Below are 27,951 nucleotides of genomic sequence, written 5' to 3' on the forward strand. Positions count from 1 at the left end.
CTAAAAAATAAATATTTAAAAAATTCTCTTTAAAAAAAAAAAAAATGTGGTACACTTGGGGCCGGGGTTGTGGCTCGGTGGTACGGCGCTTGCCTAGCATGCGTGAGGCACTGGGTTCGATCCCCAGAACCACGTAAAAATAAAAAATAAAGGTATCATGCCCATCTACAACTAAAAACTTTTTTTAAAATGTGGCACACCAATAAACAATAAAACATTATCCAGCTGTCAAAAGAAATCAAGTACTGGGGATAGGAAAGGTAGCAGAATACAACAATTACTAATAGGGCATTATGTAAAATTGTGGATGTGTAACCGACGTGATTCTGCAATCTGCATTTGGCGTAAAATTGGGGGTTCATAACCCACTTCAATCTAATGTATGAAATATGATATGTCAAGAGCTTTGTAATGTTGTGAACAACCAATAAAAAAAAAAGAAATCAAGTACTAATATACGATACAGCAATAATGAACTTTGGGAATACTAAGTGAACAAAGTCAGTAACAAAACATAACACTATGATTTCCATTTACATGAAATGTGCAGAATAGGCATGAACACAAAAAAAGATTACATGGAGAGAGATGTGAAGTGGCTGCTAATGAGTTGTGAGTTTCTGGGGTAGTAAAAATGTCCTAAAATTGAATGTGGTAAATGTTATCAACCACTAAATTGTACAGTTTAATCAATTAATTAAATTCTTTGTCATTTGGGGGACTGAATCCAGGGCCTCATGCATGCTAGGACATTTTCATGACCATTGAGTCATACTCATGCCCTAAAATGTACAGTTTAAATAAGTGATTGTATGGTGTGTGAATTGTTTCAATGATACTATATAAGAAAAAAAAAGTCATAAACAGGAACTACTGAAATCTTCAGATATATTCATAGGAAAAGAATGGTATACTTTTGTATGAAACTTGTATTATCTCTATATTAAAAAAAATTTTGTAGTTGTAGATGGACAGAATGCCTTTATTCTGTTTATTTTTATGTGGTGCTAAGGATCAAACCCAGTGCCTCACACTTGCGTGGCAAGTGCTCTACAATGAGCTCCATCCAACTCCAGCTGCTCATTATCTCTATGTTTAATAGTAGCTCCAAGCTTAAAAGGATTCTCATGAACAACTAGCTCAAAAATTCCTATTATACAAGCTGATTGAGCGACAGTTCTGAATTCAAGGGCAGATTTATGAGTTTGAAGGTGTTATTATTAAGAAAGAAACTCAAGAAATCACTTAATAAGATACTTAAGTAGCTTTGTTTGCTCATCTACTAATTTAGCAATTTCTCCTCCCAGTATTAGGGGGTCAAACCCAGGGCCTCCTATATGCTAGGCAAGTGCCATACCACAGAGCTCCATCCCAACACCTTAAATTCAGCAATAATAACTAAAGAGCTAGGTATCATGCTAGATTTAGCTGACTAAATATGATATAGAAATGGGTTTGTTAGCTGCTACTATGTTATTCCTTGACTAAACATTTAATTCTAAATACTTATAAAAATTTACGCCTCATGCGGGAAAATAAGTGAAAGACTAAAAAATGAACAAAGAACATACACTCATCACTGCAACAGAGGGTCTCCTCTTTTAGATGCAATCAATTTATGAATACCTTTATTTTGCTGCCTTTATTTCTCTATATACAAATAAATATAAAAAATATACTTGATCTTAGCCAAAATGCTGCAAAGTGATTATACACCAAGAAATAAAGCATAGGTCTCAATTAACCTGAAGTAAATGATTACAGGATTTTAAAAGTTTGAACAATTTGGATAAAATAGCGTGTACTAATGTACTATAGTATGTTTGTGTGTATACACATGTGTAACTATAAATGCCAATACATCAAAAGGGTAAAAAATATATAAAACAATAACCTTGGAAACTACCAAAACCAGAAAAACAACTTCACAGCTCATGCCTCACTGCTACTATACCCATGATGCCATTGCTGTTCAAACTTCTAGAGTCTCTAATGGGCACTGAAGTGAGCTTATAAATGAGCAAGATGAAGAACCTGTCCTCAAAAGACTCAGAGTCTGGTCAGAAAGACAACCAACCCCTGTAGATAATATCTTTTGGAGATAAGCAGACAACATTCACCTACATCACAATAAGTAAAATGTAATTAATTTGGGGCGAAAAGATAAAAATGGCACAAAAGGGTTTGAGGTATGAAAAAATATCCTAAAACCTTACCATCCCACAAAATACTCTGATACTGACCTCATTTCTTCCTATTTACTCTTTCCCATAGTGTCATCAAGAGATAAAAGTTTTATCCAAAACAACTTGGGTCCATTTGAGGTCACATTTGTAACAATGGTATTGCACATTTGAAGGTTTTGTTCTCAAGATATTTTAACAGGCATTTTTATTTGAGGAAATAATATGTTCTTGCACAAGATTCTAAAAAAGAACAGCTAACTGATATTTCCTTTTCTAAAATTCTCTCAGAAAACATAAAATAATAGTCTGGAATTTTGTAAGAAATAATCTACGGAACTAAGTTATTTTCCTTTAATTAGTCTACTTCTTCACAATGAAATAAACTCAATTTTAAAAAAACTTTTGCAATTCCCAAAAGAAAGAACTAGAACATGAAGTCAAACAAGCAAAAGAAAAAAACTGCTGGGGTAGTGAACAATTAAGTGTACGGAGGTTAAAATATTTTTTTTTTCATTTTTGACCACTGAGGATGGTTAGAACCAACTATGAGCCAAACAAACAAAAATAAAAGAACCACTAGGGTTCTAAACAGTTAAGCTAATAAAAGCACATCCCGCCTTCTCTTGCATTTTAACCATTTCCAAAAGGATTTTATTTTATTTCTTGTTTTTAATTCCTTTGAAAACGTAATTCCATTCCCTCCTCTTCCTGGATCACACATATAGGAAAACTCTGCAAAATTGCAGTGCTCCTGGAACCACCTGTATTCTCCACCTTCTTTGGTACTGGAAAATGAATCCAGGGGTGCTCTGTCACTGTACTATAGCCCTAGCCATTTTTATTTTTATTTATTTTGAGACAGAGTCTCACTAAGTTGCCAAAGCTGGCCCCAAACTTAAGATCCTCCTGCCTCAGCCTCCCTAGTAGCTGGGATTACAGGTATGCACCACCATGCTGGCACCACCTATATTCACAAGTAGATCTGCCTGAGTAGCCAAACATAGCTGGAGGAAAAAAAATCATACAACTATACAGTCAATTTAAATTTCACTTATTCATTCTATAGTGCCCTTTAAGTGCCACTTACTATTTGAGATGTCACATTTCAATTTTGAATTGATAGTTTTCTCACAACTACTGCACTCCTTGTTCTCTATCTGCAAACATTTTACCTCATTTTCTCCTTTCTTACTCTCAGTTGCCAACGGCTTTTTTTTTTTTTAAACACAAAAGCAGAAGGAGAATTCTCTAATACTTTTACTACTAAACCTACTCAAATATTTATATCTTCACCCATGTTAGCACTCTTTCTCTTTACAGCTATGGCAGTGTCCTCTATGTCTCAAAGGCCATTGTGGCAATATACATCTTGTATATCATCCCCTCTCATGTTTTCAGGGACTTAGCTCCTCAATTCTCTTTATAAATAGTTCTCTCTGTATCATTGATCTTTCCTCTTTTATTCTCACCAGAAGATAAGCATTATCTAATACTTCCCATTTCTCAGTCCTTCATGGTACAGTTCTCAAGAGTTGCCTATACACAGTCTCCACTTCCTCATCACCAAATCTCTACCCAATCCACTGCAATATGACTTTTTTTAAAAAAAATTATATCTCTATTTATTTATTTATTTTTATGTGGTCCTAAAGATTGAACCCAGGACCTAGATCGCCTGCTAGGCGACCACTCTACCACTGAACCTCAACCCCAGCCTCAATGTGACTTCTGATTCAACAAAACAACTAATGACTTCCATAATGCCAAATACAAAAGACACATCTTACTGAGCCTCTTAATTTTATTGAAATGCTTTCCTTGAAATATTCTCCTGTTTATCTGGTTTTGATAGCTCTTCCTGCTCTACTTCCTGGAGTTCCTCAAAGCTTGGTCCAGATTTCTTACTGTGCTGTTTACGCTCTGTTGTAATTATGTCATTATTCTCTCAGTCTTAAATACTCTATATTGGGAATTGAATTCCCCCATTCAACTGATGAATACACAGAGAAAATTTGGTATATTCAAAAAGTGAAATATTATTTAGCCATAAAGAGAAATTGAGTACTAACATATGCTACAGCAATGATGAATTCTGAAAACAGTACACTACATGAACAAATTCAGTTACAAAATAGCAAGTTATGATTCCCACTTATATGAAATGTCCAGAATAGGCATAAACAAAAATAGAAAGTAAATTTGCTAGAGAGAAATGGGGAGAAATAAAATTCTCTTCTTTCAAAAGCAAGATGACGTTCCACATGACAGGGCTTTTTTAAGGACAGTGCTTTTGATTATTCTGTAAAAATAATCAGAATCATAGGAGGGATCTTAAGGAATACTCAAATCTATCTTATCTTTATTATTCATAGATAAACTCCCAGAGGTAAAGTGTCTTTGATAATGTCACAAGATAAATTAGTGATAAATCTAGAGGCAGGGTCCAGATACCAAGTCGTCTTAATTATAGTGAAAACTATTGCTGACAATGGGCACCATATTCTCCCCCAAAACTAAATTTAAGATTATTTTTAGGCTGGGTGTGGTGGGGCACGCCTGTAATCCCAGCTACTAAGGAGGCTGAGGCAGGAGGATCACAAGTTCAAAGCCAGCCTCAGGAACTTAGTGAGGACCTAAGCAACTTAGTGAGACCCTGTCTCAAAATAAAAAATAAAAAAGACTGGGGATATGGCTCAGTGGTAGAAGACCACTTGGTTCAATTTCCAGTACAAATAATAATAATAATAATAATTTTTCTGAGAATTTTGAAATGGACAAGATCAATCTACAGAATGCTTCTCTTCGCAATATTAGTAAGCTGGTATGTGGTTTATGAATCTGATTAGAAAACTTCTATATCCTACAGCTTGTTCAATAAACCTAAATTATAGGTTTACTAATTCAAATTTCTAAACTATAAAACTAAGGATTAGACTCTGAAATTGACATACCAAGTTCCACATGTCCTGAGAGGATTTAATGGCATGGCCAGCCCATTTTTATTCAGGAAATACTATATACTTTGCTGCCTATTTTCAAATTGCAAAAGTGGTTACTTAATCTAACATTGACACACTATTAATCTCATTATCATCTTCAACATTACAAAATGACCCATTTTATAGGGAAACGGGACAACTTGATACCTCAAAGCTGTTAATACATCCTAATTGATTTGAGGCCATATAAGGGCAAGTCACATTTTAACTATGTATCTCACTTGTATTCCACACTCAGGACCAAATGCATCCACCTTATTCTAATTCAATTTGCCTTCACAGCTCAAAGTAGTTTAATTTTTTAATAGCTAAAAAAATTCACTAGGCACAGTGGTGCATGCCTGTAATCTCAGTGGCTGAGGAGGTTGAGGTAGGAGGGTCACAAGTTCAAAGCCAGCCTCAGCAACTCAGCAAGGCCCTAATCAACTTAGTGAGATCCTGTTTCAAAGTAAAAAAATAACAAGGGCCAGGAATATGGCGCAGTCATTAAGTACCTCTCAGTTCAATCCCCAGTATCAAAAAAAAAAAAAAAAAAAAAAAAAATCCTACCACCACCACTTAGTAGTCATGTCTCCTTGGGTAAGTAATTCAAGTTTTTACATTTCAGCATATCTGTATATTATTTCCTTGACAATTTTCATGTCATCCTTAAGTATTTTTGTTTTACTTTGAGACTGTCAGTAATTTGGCTTCTCAACTTCAAGAGAAATAATATCTAAGTGCCTCACATAGTGCCTGGCAGGCATTTAGTGTTCCTTTTTTCATGCCCAGTTTATGAATGTCACAAATGCCCCAAAATAATCATACAAATACTACTCTGAGTGTTCACTGATATGCACTTGCTTTCTTTTTTTTCTTTTCTTTTCTTTCTTTCTTTCTTTTTTTTTTTTTTTTTTTTTGGTGGTGCTGGGGATTGAACCCAGGGCCTTATTTATGTGAGGCAAGCACTTTACCAACTGAGCTATATCCCCAGCCCTAGACGCTTGCTCTCTGAACTTCTATAATATACAAGAGTCTTCATAACTGGTTCCCACAACCTATGCAGCCACAAAAATCAGAAAAATCTTAGTTTGTTATATTGGATAATAAAAATGAATTATTTTTCATTCATCTAAACATTTTGAAATGTATCAAAAGGACAAACTGTTAATTATTACTATGGGGTAAAAGGGTTCTACTCTACGTAGTTAGGGTAAGTTAAAAGCATCATTTTTAAGAAGAGCTGCTTTTCACAATTCAATGACATAATAGCTTTGATTTTGGGAGTTTTTCATGAAAGGTCAGATTCCTAGATCTGGGAGAAAATCCAAAGTATTGCTGGTCTGTTTAAAAGAATGAAATATACTCAAACAGGAATCTAACATATAATTTTTAAAACTTTTTTTTTAGTTGTAGATGGACAATTTTTTATTTTCTTTATTTATGTTTATGTGGTGCTGAGGATCGAACCAAGTGCCTCTCATATGCTAGGTAAGCGCTCTACCACTGAGCCACAACCCTAGCCCCTAACATTTATTCTCAATTTTCAATGGAGCCTACTTTGCTGTTAGAGTACATGTATGGTTTGTAAGAATAGGCTGTTAAAATAAACTGTACATTATTTGTAATTATTTGTAGATGAGAAAACAAATAGCGCAGAAGTATAACACAAATATCAAATAATTTTCATTGAGAACACAGATCTAGTCACAAGAAATACTTTTTCAAATGGCTGTACCTAGCAGATTTTAAAAGGAGCTGAAGCATTTAAAATAAAAGATTAATATTAAAATGTGGTATTTTTATTTGTTTCTGGCAGAAATGCTTAGAAAGCACTGCTAAAATCATCTCACAAAGGTTCTTTGTAGGCTGTACATTCAGTGCTAAGGCTATAATACTCCATTCATTTTAAACATTAGCCATATTTGTAATGCAAAAACAATGTGAAGCTAAATTACTTAGTTCCCCAAAGCAAAACACAAACATTTATATATGACACAATAATAGCAACTACCTGAGTAATTTAACAGTTGTTGGAAGAGTTAAACAGGTGAAAAGGAAAAGGAAGTAAGAGCAGTGAAACCATTGATTCTCATTTTTTTTTGGCAACATCATTCAAAAATAAACTGAATATCCCTCCTTTTAAGAAAATAATCTATTCAAATGGATTCTACTTTCTCATAAAAATATTAAGCCAGATTTCTTAATGATAACACTGTTTTTCATACAAGACATACAAGGACAGCCAACTTAAGTATGACACTTTTCAGTAACCTTTATTTAGTAGTCTGCTACTCCAAAAGAGCTCCAGACTTCCTGAAAACAATTAATATTAAGATTGTAATTTACTTTTAAAAAATAAATAAATTATCTAAGTAATATATCTTGACCAATGAGGCTTTAGGCAGCCTCACATTGCACAAACACAAAGCACAATATCAGAGTGGCTATCAGATCATATGACTCTGAGCCAGAAAACAGTATCTATCACATGATTTTACCAGTTAAAAAATGAATTTTCTGAGCATTCATGATGATTTGAATGGGAATGTATGAAAAAACTCCTTGAATCTTTTTGAACTTTTTAAAATCTTGAGGAATTAAGACAAATTAAAGCCTCAAATTAGGGTACAATTTCAAGGATTCAAAATCTCCACAAATCTTCCAAAACTGGGTCTGCAGGTTAGGAGGTTACATATTTTTGGCCTAAGCTGTTCCTCAATTTAATTTAGTCAAGTGTAAAGTACATTCAACTTATCACAAGCTTCTAATCATTAAAAAGACTACTGTTCCAGATCAAATATGTAGGATTTTTTGTTTGTTTGTTTTCTGATATTAGTGATTAAACTCAGGGCCTGGTACATGCTAAGCAGATGGTCTACCACTGAACTATATACCCAATTTGTAATTAAGAGAAATTTCAAGTAAAAAAATTCCAATTAAAAAAAAAAAAAAGACACAACCTGGAAAACTTTAGGATCTCTTTTTTTTGAAAGAAGATAGGTTTTAGAGAAGGTTTCTTCATCTCGATTCCAATATGTAAAAATACCATTTTATTGTCTTTTCTTTTAATACATGATTTTATTTTTATGAAGAAAATATACATCTTGTAAAATTATATGTTGAAAATCCTGTTTGTCATTTATTCTTAAATCCACTTCTAAATGCTCAGGCAGTTTTTCATAACCAATACAGTTTTCACCAAAAGAGAGAAATAAGAGTAAGGTCAAGAACTAGGATAGTGGAAATAATACCAGAATTGAGAGATTGTAAGAATGTTGGGAATGTCCTTGATTAGACTTTCAAATAAAATATAAGTTCAAATTTATATATAAAAATGTAAAAACTTAGAACATCCAAGATAATTTGGATAAGGAACAAAGTTGGAGGAATTGTATTAAATGCTTTCAAGTCTTGCTATAAAGTTACAGTAATCACGACGGTGTGGTTTTGGTAAAAAGATGGACATAGATCAATGGAACAGAAGAGAAAATAGAGAAACAGACCCATATATATAGGAACAACTAATTTCAACAAAAGTACAAGGGAATTTATATGGTAACTGACTAGTCTTATTTAGAAAACAAACATTGGCCCTTCCTTATTTCTTGTTATATACAATAATTATTTTGAAAGTGATTATACACCTAGAGGTAAAAACTAAAACTATAATGACTCTGGAAAAACAAGAGGAAAATCTTTGCAACCTTGGAGTACACAAAAATTTCTTAGGATATAAAACACATGAACATAAAAGAAAATAATTGATAAGCTGAACCTTATCCAAACTAAAAACTTTTACCTTCTGAAATACAGTGTTTTAAAAAAATAATTAAAAAGGTAAGCCATACCACAAGAGAAAATATTTGTATATTTAGACAAAGCATTTAAATATATACACACAATGCTATAATAATAAAGGAAGGGTGTGTTGTGTCAGCATACAGAAGAACAAACTGACCAAGAATCAGAAAAGAGGGCCTACAAAATGGTTCCTGTGTATTTGGAACTCTATATTACAGACATGGCAAAATAGATCAGGCAAAATAGATCAGTTGGTATAAGAGAGACTATTTGATAAACTATATAGAAAAATGAGTTATTCAAGAAAGAAAATTTGAATTCCCTACTTGAACCATGCAAAAAAAATTAATTTCATATACGTGAAGGATTTACAAAAAGTTTAAAGCAAAATTTGTAGGAAAATAAATAAATAACTTTCTGTCTTAGGATAGAAAAAGATTTCTTCAAACTCACCAAAAAGTTATCCATAAATGAAAAGACTGATCAATTGGAAAACTCTTGAAATTAAAACTTAAAATTCCTCATAAGTATCCTAATAAAAAGATAAACCAGAGAAATATATTACTGATAAAAGATAAGTAAAAACAGTTATATAATCAATAATGTTAAGAAAAGACAAATAACTATAAAACTAAAATAGGCAAATGACATAGAGGTGTGTGTGTGACCTTTTTATTTTCAGTCTTTCTAAATTGTCTAGGCTGGCCTCAAACTTGCTATTGTCCTGCCTCACCCTTCTGAGTGGCTGGGATTACAGGTGTGTATAATCCATTTCCCAGCTTCAAGAAGCATTTTATAGGGGAGGAAATGTGTATGGCTAATAATTAAGATATCTAACCTGCCCTCATTGACAATCAAATAATATAAATCAAGATCACAATGAGGAGCTGAGGAGGTGGTGCAGCAGTACAGCACTTGCCCAGCATGTGTGAGGCCCTGGGTTCAATTCCTAGCACATACACACATAAAATCACAATGAGATTAATTTGTACCAATAGTGTATAACATCTTAGTCTTAAGGCTTAGTGACTTAAAAAAAAAAAAAAATATATATATATATATATATATATATATATATATATATATATCATGACCCAGAGGGTTGGGCTAGATGGTTCTAGTCTGGACAAGCTTGGCTTTTGAGCTGACAAACCTTGCTCGGCTGGGATTGCTTTCCATGGTCCCCTCTCTTCCAGTTGGTTAGTTGGGGCTTTTTTTATATATGGGCTCAACACTCTAAAGAGCAATAAGAGAGGTCAAGCACATGTTTTTTCGAGCCTGTGTCTGGGTCATTCTTGCCAATGCTGCACTGGCCAAAGCAAGTAACAAAGTACAGACTCAACAGATAGAGAAATAGACACTAGAAACAAAATCACATTGAAAACAGGTATATAAACAATACATGAAGAATTTGTGGCCATCCTGCAGTCCACCATTCAATTTTACAATCTACCACATCATTTTTACATATATTCCTTTGGCAAAAGTAGGAAATATGATTGAAAATACCAAAGTTAAGGAAACAACCCATAAAGCCAAATACTGGCACACACTCTATGCTAATAATTCTATTCCCAGTTATATAACTGGTATGGTTTTAATAAGACTCCTTAAAAATTCAAGTGCTGCCAATATGAAAGTATTAAGAGGTGGGGTTTTAAGAGGTAATTAGGCCATGAGGGTTCCTCCCTTGTGAAATGGGTTTCGTGCTCTTATAAAAGGTGTCTGATGGAAGAAATTCCACCCACTTTTGCCCTTCTGCCATGTTAATGCCACAGCATTCCTCCCTTCCTGACAGTACAATGTTCACATTTTTGTCTTGGAAACAGAGGTCAGTAGCTAGATCTGGGTCCCAGTATTCAGAACTGTGAAAAACAAATTTCTGTTTTTTATAAATTATCCAGTAAAACTAACTTATAAATTGCTATGACAAATACCTAAAAATGCAGAAGTGGCTTTTGAACTGGGTAATTGGTAGACACAGGAACAGTTTTGAAGTGAACACTAGAAAAAGTCTGCATTGTGGACAGGTATGGTCGTACGTGCATGTCATCCATACTTCCAAGGTTGAGACAGGAAGATCACAAGTTCAATGCCAGCCTGAGCAACTTAATGACAAGCATTCTCACCCACAAAAAAAGGGTTGGGAATATGGCTCAGTGGTAGAGCACTTCCCTGGTATGTGGTAGAACCTGGGTTCAATCACCAGTACCAAAGGAAAAAAGAAATAAAAGCCGAGATTATGATGAACAGTACATTAAGGGTGACTCTGGTAAGGGCTCAGAAGAGAAGAGCTATAGAGAAAGTCTGATTCTTCTCAGAAATCACCAAAGTCGCTTTGAATAACTGGACAGTGAAGGCCATTCTGATGAAATCTCAGATGAAAATGAGAAACAAGATGTCAGAAACAGGGAGCTGGGTGCGGAGGTGCACAACTATAATTCCAACAGCTCAGGAGGCTAAGGCAGGAAGACTACGGGTCCAAAGCAACCCAGCAAGGCCCTAAGCAACTTAGTAAGACTCTGTCTCAAAATAAAACATAAAAAGGGCTGGGGATGTGATTCAGTGGTTAAATGCCCCTGGGTTCAATCCCCAATACCAAAAGAAGAAAAAATAATAAAAAGCATATTTAAAGGGGCTGGGGTTGTGGCTCAGAGGTAGAGCACTCACCTAGCACATGTGAGGCCTGGGTTAGATCCTCAGCACCACGTAAAAATAAATAATACAAAGGTACTGTGTCCAACTACAACTAAAAAATAAATATTAAAAAAAAATTAGAGATAAACAAAGAGTGTAGCCAAACATTTTGTGTGTGTGTGTGTGTGTGGGGGGGTGAGGGTACTGGAGTTTGAACCCAGAGGAGCTTTACAACCAAGTTACATTCCCAGTCCTTTTTATTGCTTAGCGCCTCACTAAATTTAGACGGGTCTTGAACTTGGCTCCAGCCTTAGCCTCCCAAATTGGGATTACCTTGCATTGGCCAAGCAAACTTTTGATAAGGAGACTTGTAAAGGTAAACGAAGCCAGGTGCTATTAATCAAGACAATGGGAAAGTAACCCTAAAAGAATTTCAGAGTTCTCAAGTCTGCCTCTTTTACGGAAGGCCCAGAGTGCCACAGCCTTTAGGATGGAACAGTTGAAAGTAACAACATCTTATGATACCAGTGGCTTGGGAGGCTGAGGCAGGAGGATCTCGAGTTCAAAGCCAGCCTCAGCAAAAGCAAGGCACTAGGTAACTCAGTGAGACTGTCTCTAAATAAAATACAAAAAAGGGCTGGGGATGTGGCTCAGTGGTTGAGTTCAATCCCTGGTACCAAAAAAAAAGAAAGAAAAAGAAAGAAAAAAAGAAAGTAACGACAGCAAAAGTTAGAAACCACCCAAATGTTTATTGTCAAGAGAAGAAATAAATTATGGCTACATACCATAATGAAATACTATTCAGCAGTTAAAATTTTTTGTTTACTCTTTTAGCAATTTTTACTCAGTGCATATTATATGTTAGGCATACTTGGAAGAGCTAGAGACACAGCAGAAATCAAAAATATTCAAACAGTGATTAGTGCTACAGTAAAAAATAAAGTTGCTAAATGTGTTTGTATGACTGTGTGTGCGTGTGTGTATGAATGTGTGTGCGTGTGTGTATATGTATGTTTGTATAGTAATCTTCAACAGACTAGATAGAAAAGCTTTCTCTTTGAGAATTTGACATTATATAACATGCATGAAAAGTATAGGGAAAAGCACTGTAGAAAAAGAAGTGCAAAGACTTTGAGGTAAGAGTATGCCTAGTATGTTTCATTTGCCCATAATTATTCAAGTTACTAATGAACTTAAATATTTAAAAATTATGGTTTTGCAGAGATACAAGATTGATTTTAATTTTAGTAAGATGTCATTTTTGAAAACAAAAAATCCATAAAAATTTCTTATACAATAAAGTTCAAAGGCAATACAAATAATTTTGGAATACATATATATTTATATTTGAATGGAATATAATCTTTTTTTTTTTTTGGTGGCAGTATTAGGGATTGAACCCACAGCATTGTGCATACTAGGTGAGCAATTCCACCACTGAGCTATATCTCCAGCCCCCACATATAATTTTTAAACAAAGTTTTATTAATTGAAGCATAGAAAATAGAAACCTATCTTACAGAGACCCCACACCCCTTTCTGATTACATAAGGACTGAAGAACACTGCTCTGCCCCAGTGGAGCCAGTACAATCAGTCCTACTATTCCACAAGTTCTGTATCATCAACCATTTGATGACTAAAAATATCCTGCCAGGCGTGGTGGCACACACCTGTAATCCCTACAGCTGGAGAGGCTGAAGCAGGAAGATCGAGAGTTCAAAGCCAGACTCAGCAAAAGTATGACATTATATAACAGGCATGAAAAGTAAAAATGAGGTGCTAAGCAACTCAGTAAGACCCTGCCTCTAAATAAAATACGAACAAAGGGCTGGGGATGTGGCCCAGTGTTTGCCCCCAAGTTCAATCCCCAGTACAAAAAAAAAAAAAAAAAAAAAAAAAAAGAGAGAAAATAACCTTAAAAAAACCCTGCATCTGTACTGAATATGAACAGACTTTTTCTCTTGCATTATCCCCTAAAAAACACAGGTTAACAACTATTCATATAACACACTGTATTAGGTATTAGGAATTATTTAAACTATATAGGAAGATATGCAATGGGTTGTATGCATCCATACATCTGGGTATCTGAGGGGATCCTGGAACCAATCCCTGTGAGTATCAATGGATGACTGTACTATAATTCCTATAAAAGATCTTAGAATTTATGAAGGGCATGGAAACCTTGGATATTCTTTTGCCTAAAGGGAATCCTGAAAATTTCTGCAAGGATCTATACTTAACAATGAGTGAAGAAATGGTTTGCCAGATGAACCAATATGACTTTACTCAACTTTATTTTGTCCTCATTTAGAGCAGAAAGCAGCAGTTGACAAAGCTGACCATTTCTTAAAATAATTCCAAATATAAACTCTCATGAGCTTAGAAAAAAAAAATCCTGCTCCCCTCTGTCTCTTACAGTACTCTTCCTACTAGATGTAACCACTTTATTAGTTTTTTGTGTCAGATCCTTTTCCTTTACCTGACTGGGTCCTCCTTTTCCCTATCTCCCCCCAAGTGACTCAGTTTCCAGTTTAAAATATCATCCTGAGTTTGTATTTCTGGTTCTGATCTGTAGATTTATGTAGATATTTATGTATATAATAGAGGAGCTGGGGATATAACTCAGTTGGTAAAGTGCTTGCCTCACATACACAAGACCCTGGGTTAATCCCCAGCACCATTAAAAAAAAAAAAAATAGTACCATTAGAATGATTCCCAAGTATCTCAAATTTAACATATCCTGTCTTCCCCATACCTACACACCTTCTTATAACAAACAAACAAACAAACATGGTTCTCCCCAAATTTTCTCTCCCCCAGTACCTGGCACAAACACCCACCCAGTTACTAAATCCAGAAGCTTAGTCATTCTTGACTCTTCTCTTTTCCTCACCACTCATCTAATCCAGGACTAAGTCCTATTTCAAATATATTTAGTTCTCCATCTCCTTTGCCACCTCTCTAGTCCAGGACATTTTCATCTCCCACTTGGATTACTTTGGTACACTCCTAATTTCTCTCTCCATTTCTATTCTTGTCTCTTTCAAGTCATCCTCCACACATGAGCAGAAGTTCTTATGAAACATATTACTCCTCTACCTAAAACTGTAGAATGATTTACCACTGCACTCAAAATCAAATGCAAACTCATTCCCATTACCTGCAAAGTTCGACATGACCTAGCCTCTGCATATCTTTCTTATCTCATGTCACTGTATTCCAAATCTGTTTGTGCTCCAGCCCCAAAGAGGCACACAGCCACATTGTTAACTCTCTCTCAAAACTTTGTTTCCTTCATAACATTTCTTATTTCCTATTGTTTTCTCCAGAACCTGGTATAAGCCCTAGGATACAAGATGTTCCTTCATTGCAAGGGTGAATTTACAGATAAGGCAATAGATGTCACTGGAAAAAATGATCTTTCCATGCAAAGAAAGTGCTAGAAGATATCATTAAATATCAAAGAATTGGTTTCAATTGCCAAATTCTATTACAGCTTACAAAGAGAATGTCAACTGTTAATGATAATTAAAAAAAAAAAAAGTTAAGAGAAGGCTACAAGAATGCCTCCTTTGGTTAAGAATCTCACATATGTTGTAAAACATTCATGAAATGAAATGTATACTTCTATTTACTGAAAGTTCATTAATAATGAGCAAAGGATAAGTAAGCAGCATTATAAAGATATGCTATCAAAATAGGGTTGGGAAAGAGTTCTTAGCAACAGCTCAGTGGGTCACATGAAGACAATGATCATAATTATGTTTAACTATGTATTAGGCACTTTACTTAAATTGATTCATTTAACCCTAACAATAAAGGTACTGAGATAGAAAGAGGTTAAGTAACCAGCTCAGGAGTCACACAGTAATAGAGCTGGAATTTGAACCAAGGTTTTATCTTCCTAGTTCTTAATACCACCTGTGGAATCCTTCCAAATCATCTATGAAGATCAAAGTTTTAGGGAAAGAATCCCAAGAATAAAAGAAGACATTTTAATTATCTACTGAAAAAAAAAAAAAAGAAACATAAACATTAAGTGGACTAGCTGGGATAGGATTACTCAATGGATTGCCCTTGCTTAATTTAAATATGCCTTAAACTTTAAATATGACCTCTTATATGACACAGAAAATATCCCTTGTTCAAATTTTTAAGAAACATAATGTTTTATTTACTTTTTTTGTACCAGGAATTAAACCCAGGGTTGCTTAATTACCGAGCCACATTCCCCCAGCCCTTTTTATGTTTTATTTTGAGACGGGTCTTGCTAAATTGTTTAAGGCCTTGCTAAATTGCTGAGGTTGAGGCTGGCCTTGAATTTTCAGTCCTCCTGCCTCAGCCTCCCAAATTGCTGGGATTATAGGCATGCACTACAGTACCTAGCTAAGAACAAAATGTTTTAAAATGAGCTTTATATAAGGGTTTACATAACATAACTTCAGTTCAGCAAACTTAATCTAAAGTTACTTACCCAGACTAAAAAAAGGAGTTTCTTGATGCAATATGCTCTTTAAAAGTATATTCTTAGGGCTCAGTGGTAGAGCCCATGCTTAGCAGCACAAGGCACTGGGTTCAATCCCCAGCACCCCTCCAAAAGTTTACTCTCAAAAATATTTGTATATCTTTGTGAAAGTAGATTATCACCTAACACAAACACAACAATCCATTCTTTTTTTTTTTTTTTTTTTTTTTTTTGCGATGCTAGGGACTGAACCCAGGGCCTGTGTATGTGAGGAAAGTACTCTACCAACTGAGCTATATCCCCAGCCCCTAACACAAACACAACAAAGTTATGACTTCAATTCATCCTATTTGTCATGATTTGTTAATCTAGAGTTCATTTCTACACTAAAGTGGTAGAGAAACACAGGGACACTAGGGTAGGAAAGGAGAAAGACTATAAACCACACAGAGTTCCCAGCAAGATAAAGAATGTACTCTTCTACAGTGGCTATTTACCTACAACAAAATAGCTACAGAAATGACTACAGATAACAGATAATTAACATAATGGAATATTAGAAATTTCAATACCTGATAGTAACGAAGTGTAATATCAGAATAATCATTCTGAAGTATTCTATGAGAGTAAGTAAGCTGTACTTTTTTCTTTCCTTAATCTGTTCCACTGCAAATCTTGCCAAATAGCTTTGTTTTCCTACAACTTATAAGACTCTACCAGTTAAAAAGGAATATAAGTTTTTTAATGTGTATGTGTGTACCCTTTAATGCACAAAAGAAAACATTTTCTTGCAAACCAGGAAATTTTACCAAGTGATACCAAGATGCTTGGAGACAACCTCAGCAGAATACAAAGAACACTTAGGATCTTAAATCCATTCAGGTTCTGGTACTACCTATGCCAACTGACCTCAGGCAAGCCAATTGCTACTTGATTCTAGGCCCTAATTTTCTCCTCTAATAAATGTGAAGAATCTAACTATATGTTCACATTGGTTTTAGTAAAATAATAAGGTTTCTTAATGTAAGTAACATGGAACTACTTCTAATCTTTAGTTAATAACATATAAGCAACTAAAAACTTTAGGTTTTTCTGTATTTGGAAATTCTCACATGACAATACAGGATGACCAAGAAAGATCAGATTTAAACTTCCAAATGCAAAACTATACTCACCTTCCAGCCACCTACTTATTAACCAACATGACTTAATCAATGGGTCAGAGTATAAAACCGTTCTTGGCTAGCTTTATTGTTCAAAAGTAGGGCAAAGATTGTCTCAGAAGTGTGTGATAATATTTTCAGATAAACAAAAGGACACAGTGAAATCATCAACTTTAAAAGTTACTCAAAGGAATAGTATTCTACACTGATATACTTCCAGCTGAGTAAAATGACAGTATTACCATATTTTCACTTATATCATGATTTCACATTTACTATCTCACTAAATTCTGTGACAGACCTATGAGAATAAGTAAGCTGTACTTTTATCAACACAATATAGACCAGCCAAGAATAACAGGTATCCTGCCAACCATTTCCCAATAAGTGTTGGAGCCCAGACTTCAATTCAGGTCTTCTTGTTTAAAGTTTATTGATCTTCAAGATTCTAAAAAGCAGTGATTCAAGTCAAACACAGGAAGAAGTTGGTAATGTGAGAAAAGTCAAATAATCAATTGAACTGAACAGAAAGAATATAAGAACAGATTTTACCTTTATGTAGTCAACAAGTAAATTTATTGGACATTGAACTAATGTTACATCGAACATTTATAATTCTGTCAAAAAACTTGACACCTCATTTCAAGGCAACTGTGAAAAAAAAAATTGCTAACTCAAAAATAAGAGCAGCATGTGAATTAAACAATAAACTGAGTAAACTAGGTATAGATAACCTGTTAAAATGCATCAAACCATTTATTTAAGTACTTCAAAAACCTGGTTATATGTGTATTTTTCTTCGGGAAAATGAGCCACAGGAATCTAACAGAATTAATTGTGTGTATTCAAGTAGTATATATCCCTCAAAAAAAAAAAAAAGAGAGAAAGAAAGAAAAGAAAACCATTAGTGATTTACAATAATATAATATAGATAAAGAAAACATGAAAGATTTCTACTTTAGTCATTTCACACTTACACAAATTGGTCACATTTGTCTGGGTTTCACCATCTCTTTTCCAATACAAACATAATCTAGAATGCATAAAATGCCGCCTAATAAATAGTAGCTTCTTCCCATCATCTATGCTGAGAATACAGAACTACACTGTAAGGTCAATACATTTCATAGGTAGTAGCAGTTGGAATATTAAATTATCTATCATTACAACACTAGAAATACTTAAAAACAAGCATTTCCAAATGATCAATGCCATCTGTCTACAAAATCTGACAAGCACCAAAGAGAACTGAAAGACAGGGAAAGAATAGATGCTGCCAAGATATATAAAGAGTGTCCAGTCTGCACATTATTAGATTTTTTACATGAAGTTGCAGAAAAATAAAAGATGACTGTGTAAAATCTATTGAAGGTCTTAAGTAATAAAGCAGTGTGACAAGAAGACCACATAACGCTTCTCAAAGATTTAAAGATAAATCTTTAAATCTTCGACCTTCGTGTTTTACTGCAAGTACTTCCAAAGTAATGAAATACAATCATTGGGGGGTCAGGGATTTGGAAAAGGCAGAAAACTATTTTTCATGAAAGTAAAAGGAGATATCAGAAGGTCCTTAGCAAAGGCTCTACGAAGTGAAGGCCATTTCCCTTGGCCACTTTGTACCACGAAGGCTTTAGATGGCACTTGCATGCCTGGATTTTGTTTAGGAGCGGAAAGATAACATCATGCACCACTGGTTGAGGAGGAGGGCAAGAATCAAGCCCAAAGATCCTGAGAAGCAACTCTGTCGGCAGCTGGGAAAACCTCTTCCTTTACTCCAGGGTGCTGGACACCCCAGGAGGAGGGCTCTTCATGCAAGCCGAGTACGGCTTCCAGGTGGAGAGGAAAGAGAACGATCGGGAGTTCAGTGCCTGCTTTCAATGTCCCGTATCCAACCATGGAGAGGTGTCCCAAATAACCCGGCTACCGCCAGACTGAGACAACCAGAGCCAGCAAAGCCCTAAAACACTCATGGAAGTAAAAACCGCCGAGCCCCAGAACTGCACTAAGTGGGAGAGCTTCCGGAAGAAGCCAAGCTCTGATGATAGTCTCAAGCTTCCTTGCCCAATTCCCCGCTTTCGTTTACCTACCCACTCCGACTCCTGCTTCTCGACAGACCTCAGGATCCTGGAAGCGGCTCACGACTGACTCTCACACCCGCCGCGGGGCTCCGGCCAACCGGAACTCGCTCGCGTCACTTCCGGTCCGGTTACCCAGCGGAGACCGCCTCCTAAAGAGAAACGTTCCCCACTCCTTTAGGCAACCTCAGCTGATCCTCGCGGTATTTCATTCGACTCTGTGTCCGGACCCCTGCGGGTGTGACGAGAGAAGGATGATTGATCCTTCTTGGTTCTTGATCCGGAACTAGTTATCCTGAAGCCCCGGAAGAGGTAGTTCGCGCGCGCGAAGTGTGTTAGCCCCGCAGAATTGAACAACAAGAAGGCGCGTGTGTGAAGGAGAGTATTTTAGGTAGGTCGGTTCCTCCTAGGGCAAAGCAAAGGGATGTGGTTCTCCATTCTCTTTTCAGCTGGAACGTTTCATCCCAAGTTACTCCATGACTACCCGCCTACATCTTCGCCTGGTGATCGTTGGATCCCCGAGCCTGTTCAGCAAGTCATCCTTTGGAAGAAAAGGAATCAAGATGCCGGGAAGGGTTAGGGACCGGAATTGCTAGTTTTTCAACAGAGCCACGCGTTTCCGGCAGTATCGATGCACTCTCTCCGAATGAGAGAAAATAGCGAGCAAGCCTCACGCTCTCTGCTATGAATTCACGCGTTTCTAGCTATGGAAAGAAAAGATTTCTAAGGATATAATCGAAAGTTTTATTCTCCAGTATTATATAATGTCTGGAGAGGTATTTGATCGTGCTGTATAAGTTCCCCAGAGGCTTCGAAGGGGAAATAATTAAGTCTGGTTGGGGGATGGTGCTGACTTCACAGTGTGATTTCAGCTGGGCCTTTCTAGGTGAATAGGATATTTTTATTTGCGTGTTTATTTTAAATGGGGAAGACTAGAAAATAATTTCGGGAGAGATTGCCCCTTGAAAGGACCTAAAAATTTGATGTGGCTGGATGGTACAACATATAGCAGCAGTTGTTAAAGGAAAAAGTCGACTGTTACCAGAATTGTGTAGTACTTAGAGTTGGTGCTAAGGAATTTGTTTTATTCTCTATGCGGTTAGCTGATGATTTTTGAGAATGTTTTAGAAGTGTATTTATAATGGTATATGGGCTAGGATGAATTAGGGTAAGAGCCAAGAAAAGCTAAGTTTGGAAGCCTTTGACAAGAGATAATTAGGAACTGTAAGTAGAAATCCTGGAATGGGTTTAAAACATAAGTTTAACAGGATTCGGTGACTGGATGTTGGAGGACCATAGAAGGAGGAAAAGTGCAGGATACTCAAATCAAGACTACAGGAAAAGAAAGTTTGGATGTACAAGGTCTTGGGTTTGCTGCTCAGCACTACCAAAAAAATAAAGAAAAGAATATTTCATAGTCTTTTAAGTGATGAAATGTAGCAGAAATTGGAGGTTCAAATTCAAAGCCAAGGAGACACTTTAGGAGTCTGTGCATAGGATGATTTGGGAATAAATGAGATTGTTCATCTGACAAGCTTTATTGCCTGTCCTCTCCCACCAGAATGTTAGCTCCATAAGGAGTGGGATTCCCCCCCCCCCACCAGTGATCTCCAGGCTTCAGAACAGTGCCTGAAGCACAGTAAATCCTCAGTGAATTTTGATGGATTTTGAATGGAAAGAGAACATATAGACCAGTGCTATTCAAATAGAACTTTTTTTCAGTGACAGAAAGTTCTGTTAACTCACTGTATGTCAGAGTAGTCACTAGCCATCTTCAATTGTTATTAAGCACTTCAAATATGGCTAGTACAACTAAAGAACTGATTTTTAATTTAGTTTTAATTAATCAGTTTCCTTAATCACATTTGGCTAATGGCTTCTATAGTGGACGTTGAAGACATAGACTGAAAAGGCCAAATGTGTAGACTTATGTTACAGTACATATATCAGGAGCAAACAGAGGATGTAGAGTTCAGAAGGGGACCAAAAAAGCTGTCAGAAAGCTGGGTGTGGTGGCTCATGCCTGTAATCCCAGTGACTTGGGAGGCTGAGTTTCAAGTTTGAAGCCAGCCTGGGCAATTTAGCGAGACTCTGTCTCAAAAAATAAAAAGGGCTGGGGCTATAGCTCAGTAGTAGAACACCCTTGAGTTCAATCCTGTATACCATTAAAAAAAAAAAAAAAGCTGTCTGAGAGGTAGGATGATAATAGAGTGAAAGAATTCAATGGAGGAAAGTTTTAAGTTTCAGAAGTGACCAATAAGTGGCAGGAAACTTAAGATGAGCCCTGAAAAGAAGCAACTACATTTGACAATTAGGAAGTATCTGGTTTCCTACTAACTTTCAATAGTGGGCAAGAGAGGTTCCCAGGTACAAGGATTTGGAGAAATAGATATTTGAAACTGAAGTTTGGAGATAAAGAGAGGAAAAGTGAGGCAGTGTTTAAAGGTCAAAGAAGATTCAGGAAGGTTTTTGTTGTTTTTGGTTTTTTTTTGTTTGTTTGTTTTTTCGTTTTTAGGTTAGCAAATGCTATTTTGTGAGGTAAGATAAATGGGTGGAACAAGGTTCACTTGGTAATGGGAGCAAGGGCACTAGTGGAACATGGCAAGGTAATTAGAAGGCACCAAGAGGAGGTTTTATAGGGCATACTTGGTTTACTGTGCTGTCATTGCTAATGATTATCTGTGAGACTTAAGAATAGTTTCAGGCAGACTGGAGTTGCAGCTCAATGGCAGAGTACTTACTTAGCATGTATGAGGCACTGGGTTCGATCCCCAGCACCTAATTAAGTAAAAGTTTCACTGACAACTAAAAAATATATTTAAAAAAAAGTGGGGCATGGTGTACACGCATGTAATCCCAGCAGTTTGGGAGGCTGAGGCAAGAGGATCATAAGTCAAAGCCAGCCTCAGCAGAAGCAAGGCACTAAGCAACTCAATGAAACCCTGTCTCTAATAAAATACAAAATAGGGCTGGGGATGTGGCTTAGTGGCTGAGTGACCCTGAGTTGAATCCCTGGTACCACCACCCCCCCAAAAAAAAATAACAAAAAAAAATAGTCTCAGGTACTGAGCTTTATTAATGTGTTCATAGTAAGTGTCTGGAAAAAGAGACATTTTAGAGGAGGTAGTTGGGTTAAGAGATTAAAACATCTTAATTTTATAATTAGATCCCATTGAGATGTGGGACATAAGCAGTAAACTTGGAAGTTTCTAGGATATTTGCCATTCTGTTTTCACTGTCTCATACTGGTGTGTTTAGATGAAGTTGAGAAGATGAAAAGTTTTTTGTTTTTTTTTTAATTTGTTCTGATTAGTTATACATGACAGAAGAATGTGTTTTAACACATTGTACACAAATGGAGCCCAACTTAGAAGCTTTTTATTATGATCAGGCAATGTTGTATAGTTTTGCCCCTGTTGTAGATGCTGTGGATAAGCAACTTCTCTGATCCTCGTTTTTCTCATCTGTAAAATGAAGCTTATATCTTCCTTTTATTTTTATGGCGGCAAAAATGAGATAATGGGTTGGGTGCAGTGGCGCACACCACACCTATCTTCCCAACCACTGTAGAGACTAAGGCAGGAGGATCACGAGTTTGAGGCCAGCTTCAGTATTTTACCTAAATCTTATTTCAAAATAAGGAAAAAGGACTGAGGATGTAGCTCAGAGGTAGAGAGTCCCTGGGTTTGATCCCCAGTACCAAAAAAACAAACAAAAAGGAAAAGCAGAAATAATGGGAAGAGGTTCTATGAAGTTTAATGTGTTTATTTGGGAATGAATATTGCAATTGGAATGTGCATGCTACAGGAAACCATGTGGTGTATTCAAGGAGGTTGAAGCAAGGAAAAACTTTTAGAGGCTAAATGAAGAGAGTATATATATATATATATATATATATATTTTTTTTTTTTTTTGTACTGGGAATTGAACCCAGGGCCTTATGCTCTACCAACTGAGCTATATCCCCAACCCACATATTATTGTTTTGAAACAGAAATTCTTGGCTACAAGGGTAGTATCAGTCCAAGGTTGAACAGGCAGTTACTGAGCAGATGTCCTTGCTGAAGTATTTTTTTTTATGCAGGTTTGCTGTTTCAGCACTCTGTGTTTTGGTTCTTATCAGGCATATGTACGTGAGATCTCCCCTTTCATTATGTTCCTGTTATACTTGCTTATTTTCTGAAGTTTTGACCAAAGCAACTTCATTTTGATTCTGACAACTTTCACAGATGTAGAGGTTTTAGTTTGTTATCCATCTTCTGTGTAGAGCAGTTTGCTTCTCCAAATAGGACCTGATTCTGGTATATGTGGTATTTGGTCACTTTGTCAAATAAAGTGCTATTGACCACATCTTTCTTCTGCAAATAGGTTCCTCACTGCATTCTCCTCTTTTTCCTGCTTTCTTGCCTATAGAAGTTGGGTATTATGTTTAAAATATGGAAAACTTCACAGATTTGCATGTCATCCTTGCACAGAGACCATACTAATTTTCTTTGTATTGTTCCATTTTTAGTATGTGTGCTGCCAAAGTGACCACAGAAGTTAGTCACTTTAAACACCGGGTAAGTAGTGTATACCTATAATTCCAGCTAATTGGACAACTGAAGCAAGAGGATCACAAGTTTGAGGCTAGCCTGGACCAACTTAGTGAGACCCTGTCTTAAAATAAAAAAGGATTGGGGATGAAGCTTAGTGGTAGAGTGTTTGCCTAGCATTTATGAGGCCCTGGGTTCCATCCCCAGTACCAACCCCCCTTGCACTTCCTCCCAGCACCCCCCCCCAAAGAAGGTAAATCTAGAAAAGGATATAGAAGATTTTTGATAGATGTTTCAGAAGCTATCTGAAGAAGATTCTAATGGACTCAGATAGTTGTACATTAAGTAGCAATTTCAGGGAAGTTTTATTCCTCCAGGAGCGGGGTTTGAATTTGAGATTGTACATGCAGGGTTATCAGGTTGTTTTAATTTTTATATTAAGTGTACCTTGGCCTTACCTCCAGCCTTTAAAAACAAGATATAGATACAGCAATATAAATGTTATGCTAAATGAAAGAAGCCAAAATAAAATGCCATACATTGCATAATTTTATTTGTTTTTTTATTTATTTGGTACTGGGGATTGAACCCAGGGGCATTCTACCATGGAATTACATCCCCAGCCCTTTTATTTTGTATTTTGAGACAAGGTCTCACTAAGTTGCTAAGGCTGACCTCAAACTTTTGATCCTGGGCTGGGGATGTGGCTCAAGGGGTAGCGCGCTCGCCTGGCATGCGTGCAGCCCGGGTTCGATCCTCAGCACCACATACAAATAAAGATGTTGTGTCCGCTGAAAGCTAAAAAATAAAGATTAAAATTCTCTCTCTCTCTCTCTCTCTCTCTAAAAAAAAAAAAAAAACTTGTGATCCTCTTGCTTCTGATTTCTGAATAGTAGAGATTATAGGTATATGCCACCACACCTGGCATAGTATAATTTCATTTATATAAAATGTCCAGAATAAGTGAATCCAGAAAGGAGATTGTCAAAGACACAAAGGTTTTCAAGGGCAGAGGGAAATAGGAAGTGACTGCTAATGGGTAAGGGGTTACTTTGGGGGCCACTGAAAATAGTGATGGTAACACAACCTTGTGGATTTATTAAAAACCACTAAATGGTATGATTTCAAAGGGTGAATTTTTTAAATATTTATTTTTAATTTCAGGTAGACACAATATCTTTATTATTTTTTTTTTAATGTGGTGCTGAGGATTGAACCCAGTGCCTCATGCATGAGCCACAACCCCAGCCCATAAAAGAGTGAATTTTATGGCATGTGAATTATATCTTTAAAATAATTTGACATTTGCTGTACTATCCTGAAATGAAAATCTTTGGTATACTATATAATCTGCCAGGATTACAGGTATGCACAGTCACTGCTCCCGGCCTGATGGTACAACTCTTTTAATCTTTGCAAGATTAAAAAAAATTTTTTTTTTTTTTTAGTTGTAGATGGACACTGTACCTTCATTTTGTTTTTATGTGATGCTGTTTGAACTCAGTGCCTCATACGTGCTAGGCAAGTGCTCTACCGCTGAGCTTTACCAAATATTAATGTAATATCCTTACTTTAACCAAATGAAGAATAAAAGGAAATTTTGTGATATGATAAAATAAGTATTTCAAGGGCTATCCTTGCCATGTAGATTATGCACTACATAATTCCAAGGACACTATTTTCAGGCACTTTGAATGTGGTAACTTGTATATAAATGCTAGGAAAAGAAACTGATGGTTGCTCATACTTATGCACCGTTGCATTATGAACCCAACAGCTTCAAATGTAGTCTGATGTAGGTTATTTTCTTGGTGATTCAAATATGATGTACAGCTTTGCTGGGGTATCTACCTCTACTAATGTCCAATGGTACAACTCTCTTTTTAATAATGGATTGAACCAAGGGGTGATTAACCACTGAGCCACATCCTCAGCTCTTTGAGACAGGGTCTTGCTAAGTTGCTGAGGCTGGCTTTAAACTCCTGATCCTCCTGCCTCAGCTTCCTGAGCTGCTGAAATTACAGGTGTGCCTGTGCTCCCAGCTTGATAGTACAACTCTTAACCTTTGCAAGATTTAAATTTTTTTTTTTTTTTTTTTTTTTTTTAGTTGTAGGTGAACACAGTACCTTTGTTTTATTTTTATGTGGTGCTGATTGAACTCAGTGCCTCATACGTGCTAGGCAAGTGCTCCACGGCTGAGCTACAACCCTAGCCCCTTTGCAGAATTTTTAGTATCTTTGCACACACCCAGTAAATATCAATAGTGCATTTCACCTTAGGCACAGTATTGTGACAATGGGGCACCGAGGGATTGGTATTACAAAGACACAAATAAGCGCTGCTTCCTAGAAAAGGGGTTAGTTCGGTATGGTTTCTTTTGGGTATATTGGTAAAACATTTCTCCATCAGATTTAGGGAAACCGAATTAACAAGAGTTTTTGAACCAGAAAATAGTGTTCATATCAGACCTTAACTGTTTTCACTTATATGCTTGAATCTTTTCTAATACACAGGGGATGAGTGGAAACAGGGTATATGCACAAGATTCAAGATATATTTTTGACTTTCTACTTGATGACCTCATAATTCTAAAATATTGTTTGCTGCTCATAGCCAAGGTGTTTATCTAATAAGCATGTAACTTTCCTCTTTTAGATAGTGATAACTTCTTTTCTTTCTCTTAAGATGTTCTCTAAATCTTTGGTTATGGAATACTTGGCTCATCCTGGTATACTAAGCCTGGCTGCTGGAGTTGCTTGTGGCATCTGCCTTGGCTGGGGCCTCCGAGTACGCTTTGGGATGCTCTCTGAAAACTCAACAAGTCAGACACACACAGATACCGGAACTGAAGCAAGCATCTTGGGAGAAACTGGGGAATACAAAATGATTCTTGTGGTTCGAAATGATTTAAAGATGGGAAAAGGAAAAGTTGCTGCCCAATGCTCTCATGCTGCTGTTTCTGCCTACAAGCAAATTCAAAGGAGAAACCCTGAGATGCTCAAAGAGTGGGAATACTGTGGCCAGCCCAAAGTGGTGGTCAAAGCCCCTGATGAAAAAACCCTGATTGAATTATTGACCCATGCAAAAATGCTGGGACTGACTGTAAGTTTAATCCAAGATGCTGGACGTACTCAGATTGAACCAGGTTCCCGAACTGTCCTGGGGATTGGGCCAGGACCAGCAGACTTAATTGACAAAGTTACTGGTCACCTTAAACTTTACTAGATGGGCTTTTGCATGATGATGATGATGATGATCCTATCAAGAGTTTTAGAAGCCTGTCAAATTCTAAAATTAAAAGCTCAATTTCTTTCCCAAATTTAAATATTGAGATGAAAATAAATAAAATTTGTTCTTGTGTTTTTCTGCTAAGTAGTGGGCAGTTAGAGTTGTTTGGGGCTTAAAAAATACTGTTGGTTTAAATGGTCTTGATAATTCAAGTAGTAAGTGCTAAAAAAAAAATATTGGAGAGAAATGGGTCACAATGAAGTTAGATAAAAGAGGGTAACACATGGTGATTTGGGAGGCTGAGGCAGAAGGATCACTAGTTCAAGGCCAGCCTTGACAACTTAGACATTATCTCAAAATAGATGAGGGGGCTGGGGATAAGCTCAGTTGGTAGGGTGCTTGCCTTGCATGCACAAGGTCCTAGGTTAGATCCCCACCCCACCCCACCCTTCCACAAAATAGATGGATAAGATTTACCCCGCGTGGGAGAGGGAGGGTAGTGGGTGTGAGGGAAGGGCAATAGCATTACCCTATGGATAGTTAGATTTCTTTGTGTCTTGATAGCACTTCTCTGAAACTATGCTGGGTAGTTCAGTTCCACTGAATTCAAATTGCATTCCCCTGCTATTTTTGGATGACTGACAGCCTGTTTTAGTTCTATTTTATGATATAGCCACCCATAATAGAGTCTCACAGTTAGAAAAAAATCTAAATTATTAGAATCTAAGAGAAGCTTTGTGGTACTTGGGATTGAATCCAGGATCTCACGAATGCTAGGCAAGTGCTCTACCACTGAGCTACATTCTCTCAGCCCATCTGGACTTTTGTGTTTCAATTGAAGCCGAAATTTTATAGCATTGATATAACCAACCTG

At 36.4% G+C, this 27,951-nt stretch overlaps 2 protein-coding genes and 1 long non-coding RNA gene across 5 annotated transcripts in view; 2 read left to right on the forward strand and 1 right to left on the reverse strand.

Annotated features, from left to right (window-relative positions):
* Positions 1-19,480, reverse strand: part of VMP1 (vacuole membrane protein 1) — a 119,450-nt gene extending 99,970 nt beyond the window's left edge. Inside the window, exons 1-2 of one of the 2 annotated variants that reach the window (XM_081270451.1) lie at positions 19,327-19,445; positions 9,422-9,500 (exon numbers count right to left, since the gene is read on the reverse strand). The gene's annotated coding sequence lies outside the window, so the exon portion shown is untranslated. Of the gene's footprint in view, positions 1-9,421; positions 9,501-19,326 lie in introns of both variants that reach the window. The other variant, XM_081270450.1, reaches the window with a different exon arrangement.
* The window catches only part of LOC308635743, a 573,614-nt gene that overhangs the window by 33,239 nt on the left and 512,424 nt on the right, over positions 1-27,951 (forward strand). The window lies entirely within an intron of this gene.
* On the forward strand, positions 19,509-27,207 carry PTRH2 (peptidyl-tRNA hydrolase 2). 2 transcript variants are annotated; one of them, XM_081270456.1, is made up of 3 exons: positions 19,516-19,705; positions 23,828-23,876; positions 26,535-27,207. In XM_081270456.1, exons 2-3 carry the CDS (start codon positions 23,829-23,831, stop codon positions 27,072-27,074), a joined length of 588 nt encoding a protein of 195 aa, XP_081126582.1. In that variant the 5' UTR covers positions 19,516-19,705; position 23,828; the 3' UTR covers positions 27,075-27,207. The 2 variants fall into 2 exon arrangements, with proteins under 2 accessions (XP_081126583.1, XP_081126582.1); XM_081270457.1 differs by lacking the exon at positions 23,828-23,876 and having other exon boundaries at positions 19,509-19,705.

Source organism: Spermophilus citellus (assembly GCF_964194105.1).
Source record: "Spermophilus citellus genome assembly, chromosome: 17".
Taxonomy (NCBI): domain Eukaryota; kingdom Metazoa; phylum Chordata; class Mammalia; order Rodentia; family Sciuridae; genus Spermophilus; species Spermophilus citellus.

Excerpts from the sequence above, each read along its gene's own strand:
- PTRH2 (XM_081270456.1), top strand. The coding sequence starts at position 23,829 with ATGTGTGCTGCCAAAGTGACCACAGAAGTTAGTCACTTTAAACACCGG. Across the intron at positions 23,877-26,534 it reads TTAGTCACTTTAAACACCGG|ATGTTCTCTAAATCTTTGGT; the intron begins GTAAGTAGTGTA and ends CTTTCTCTTAAG.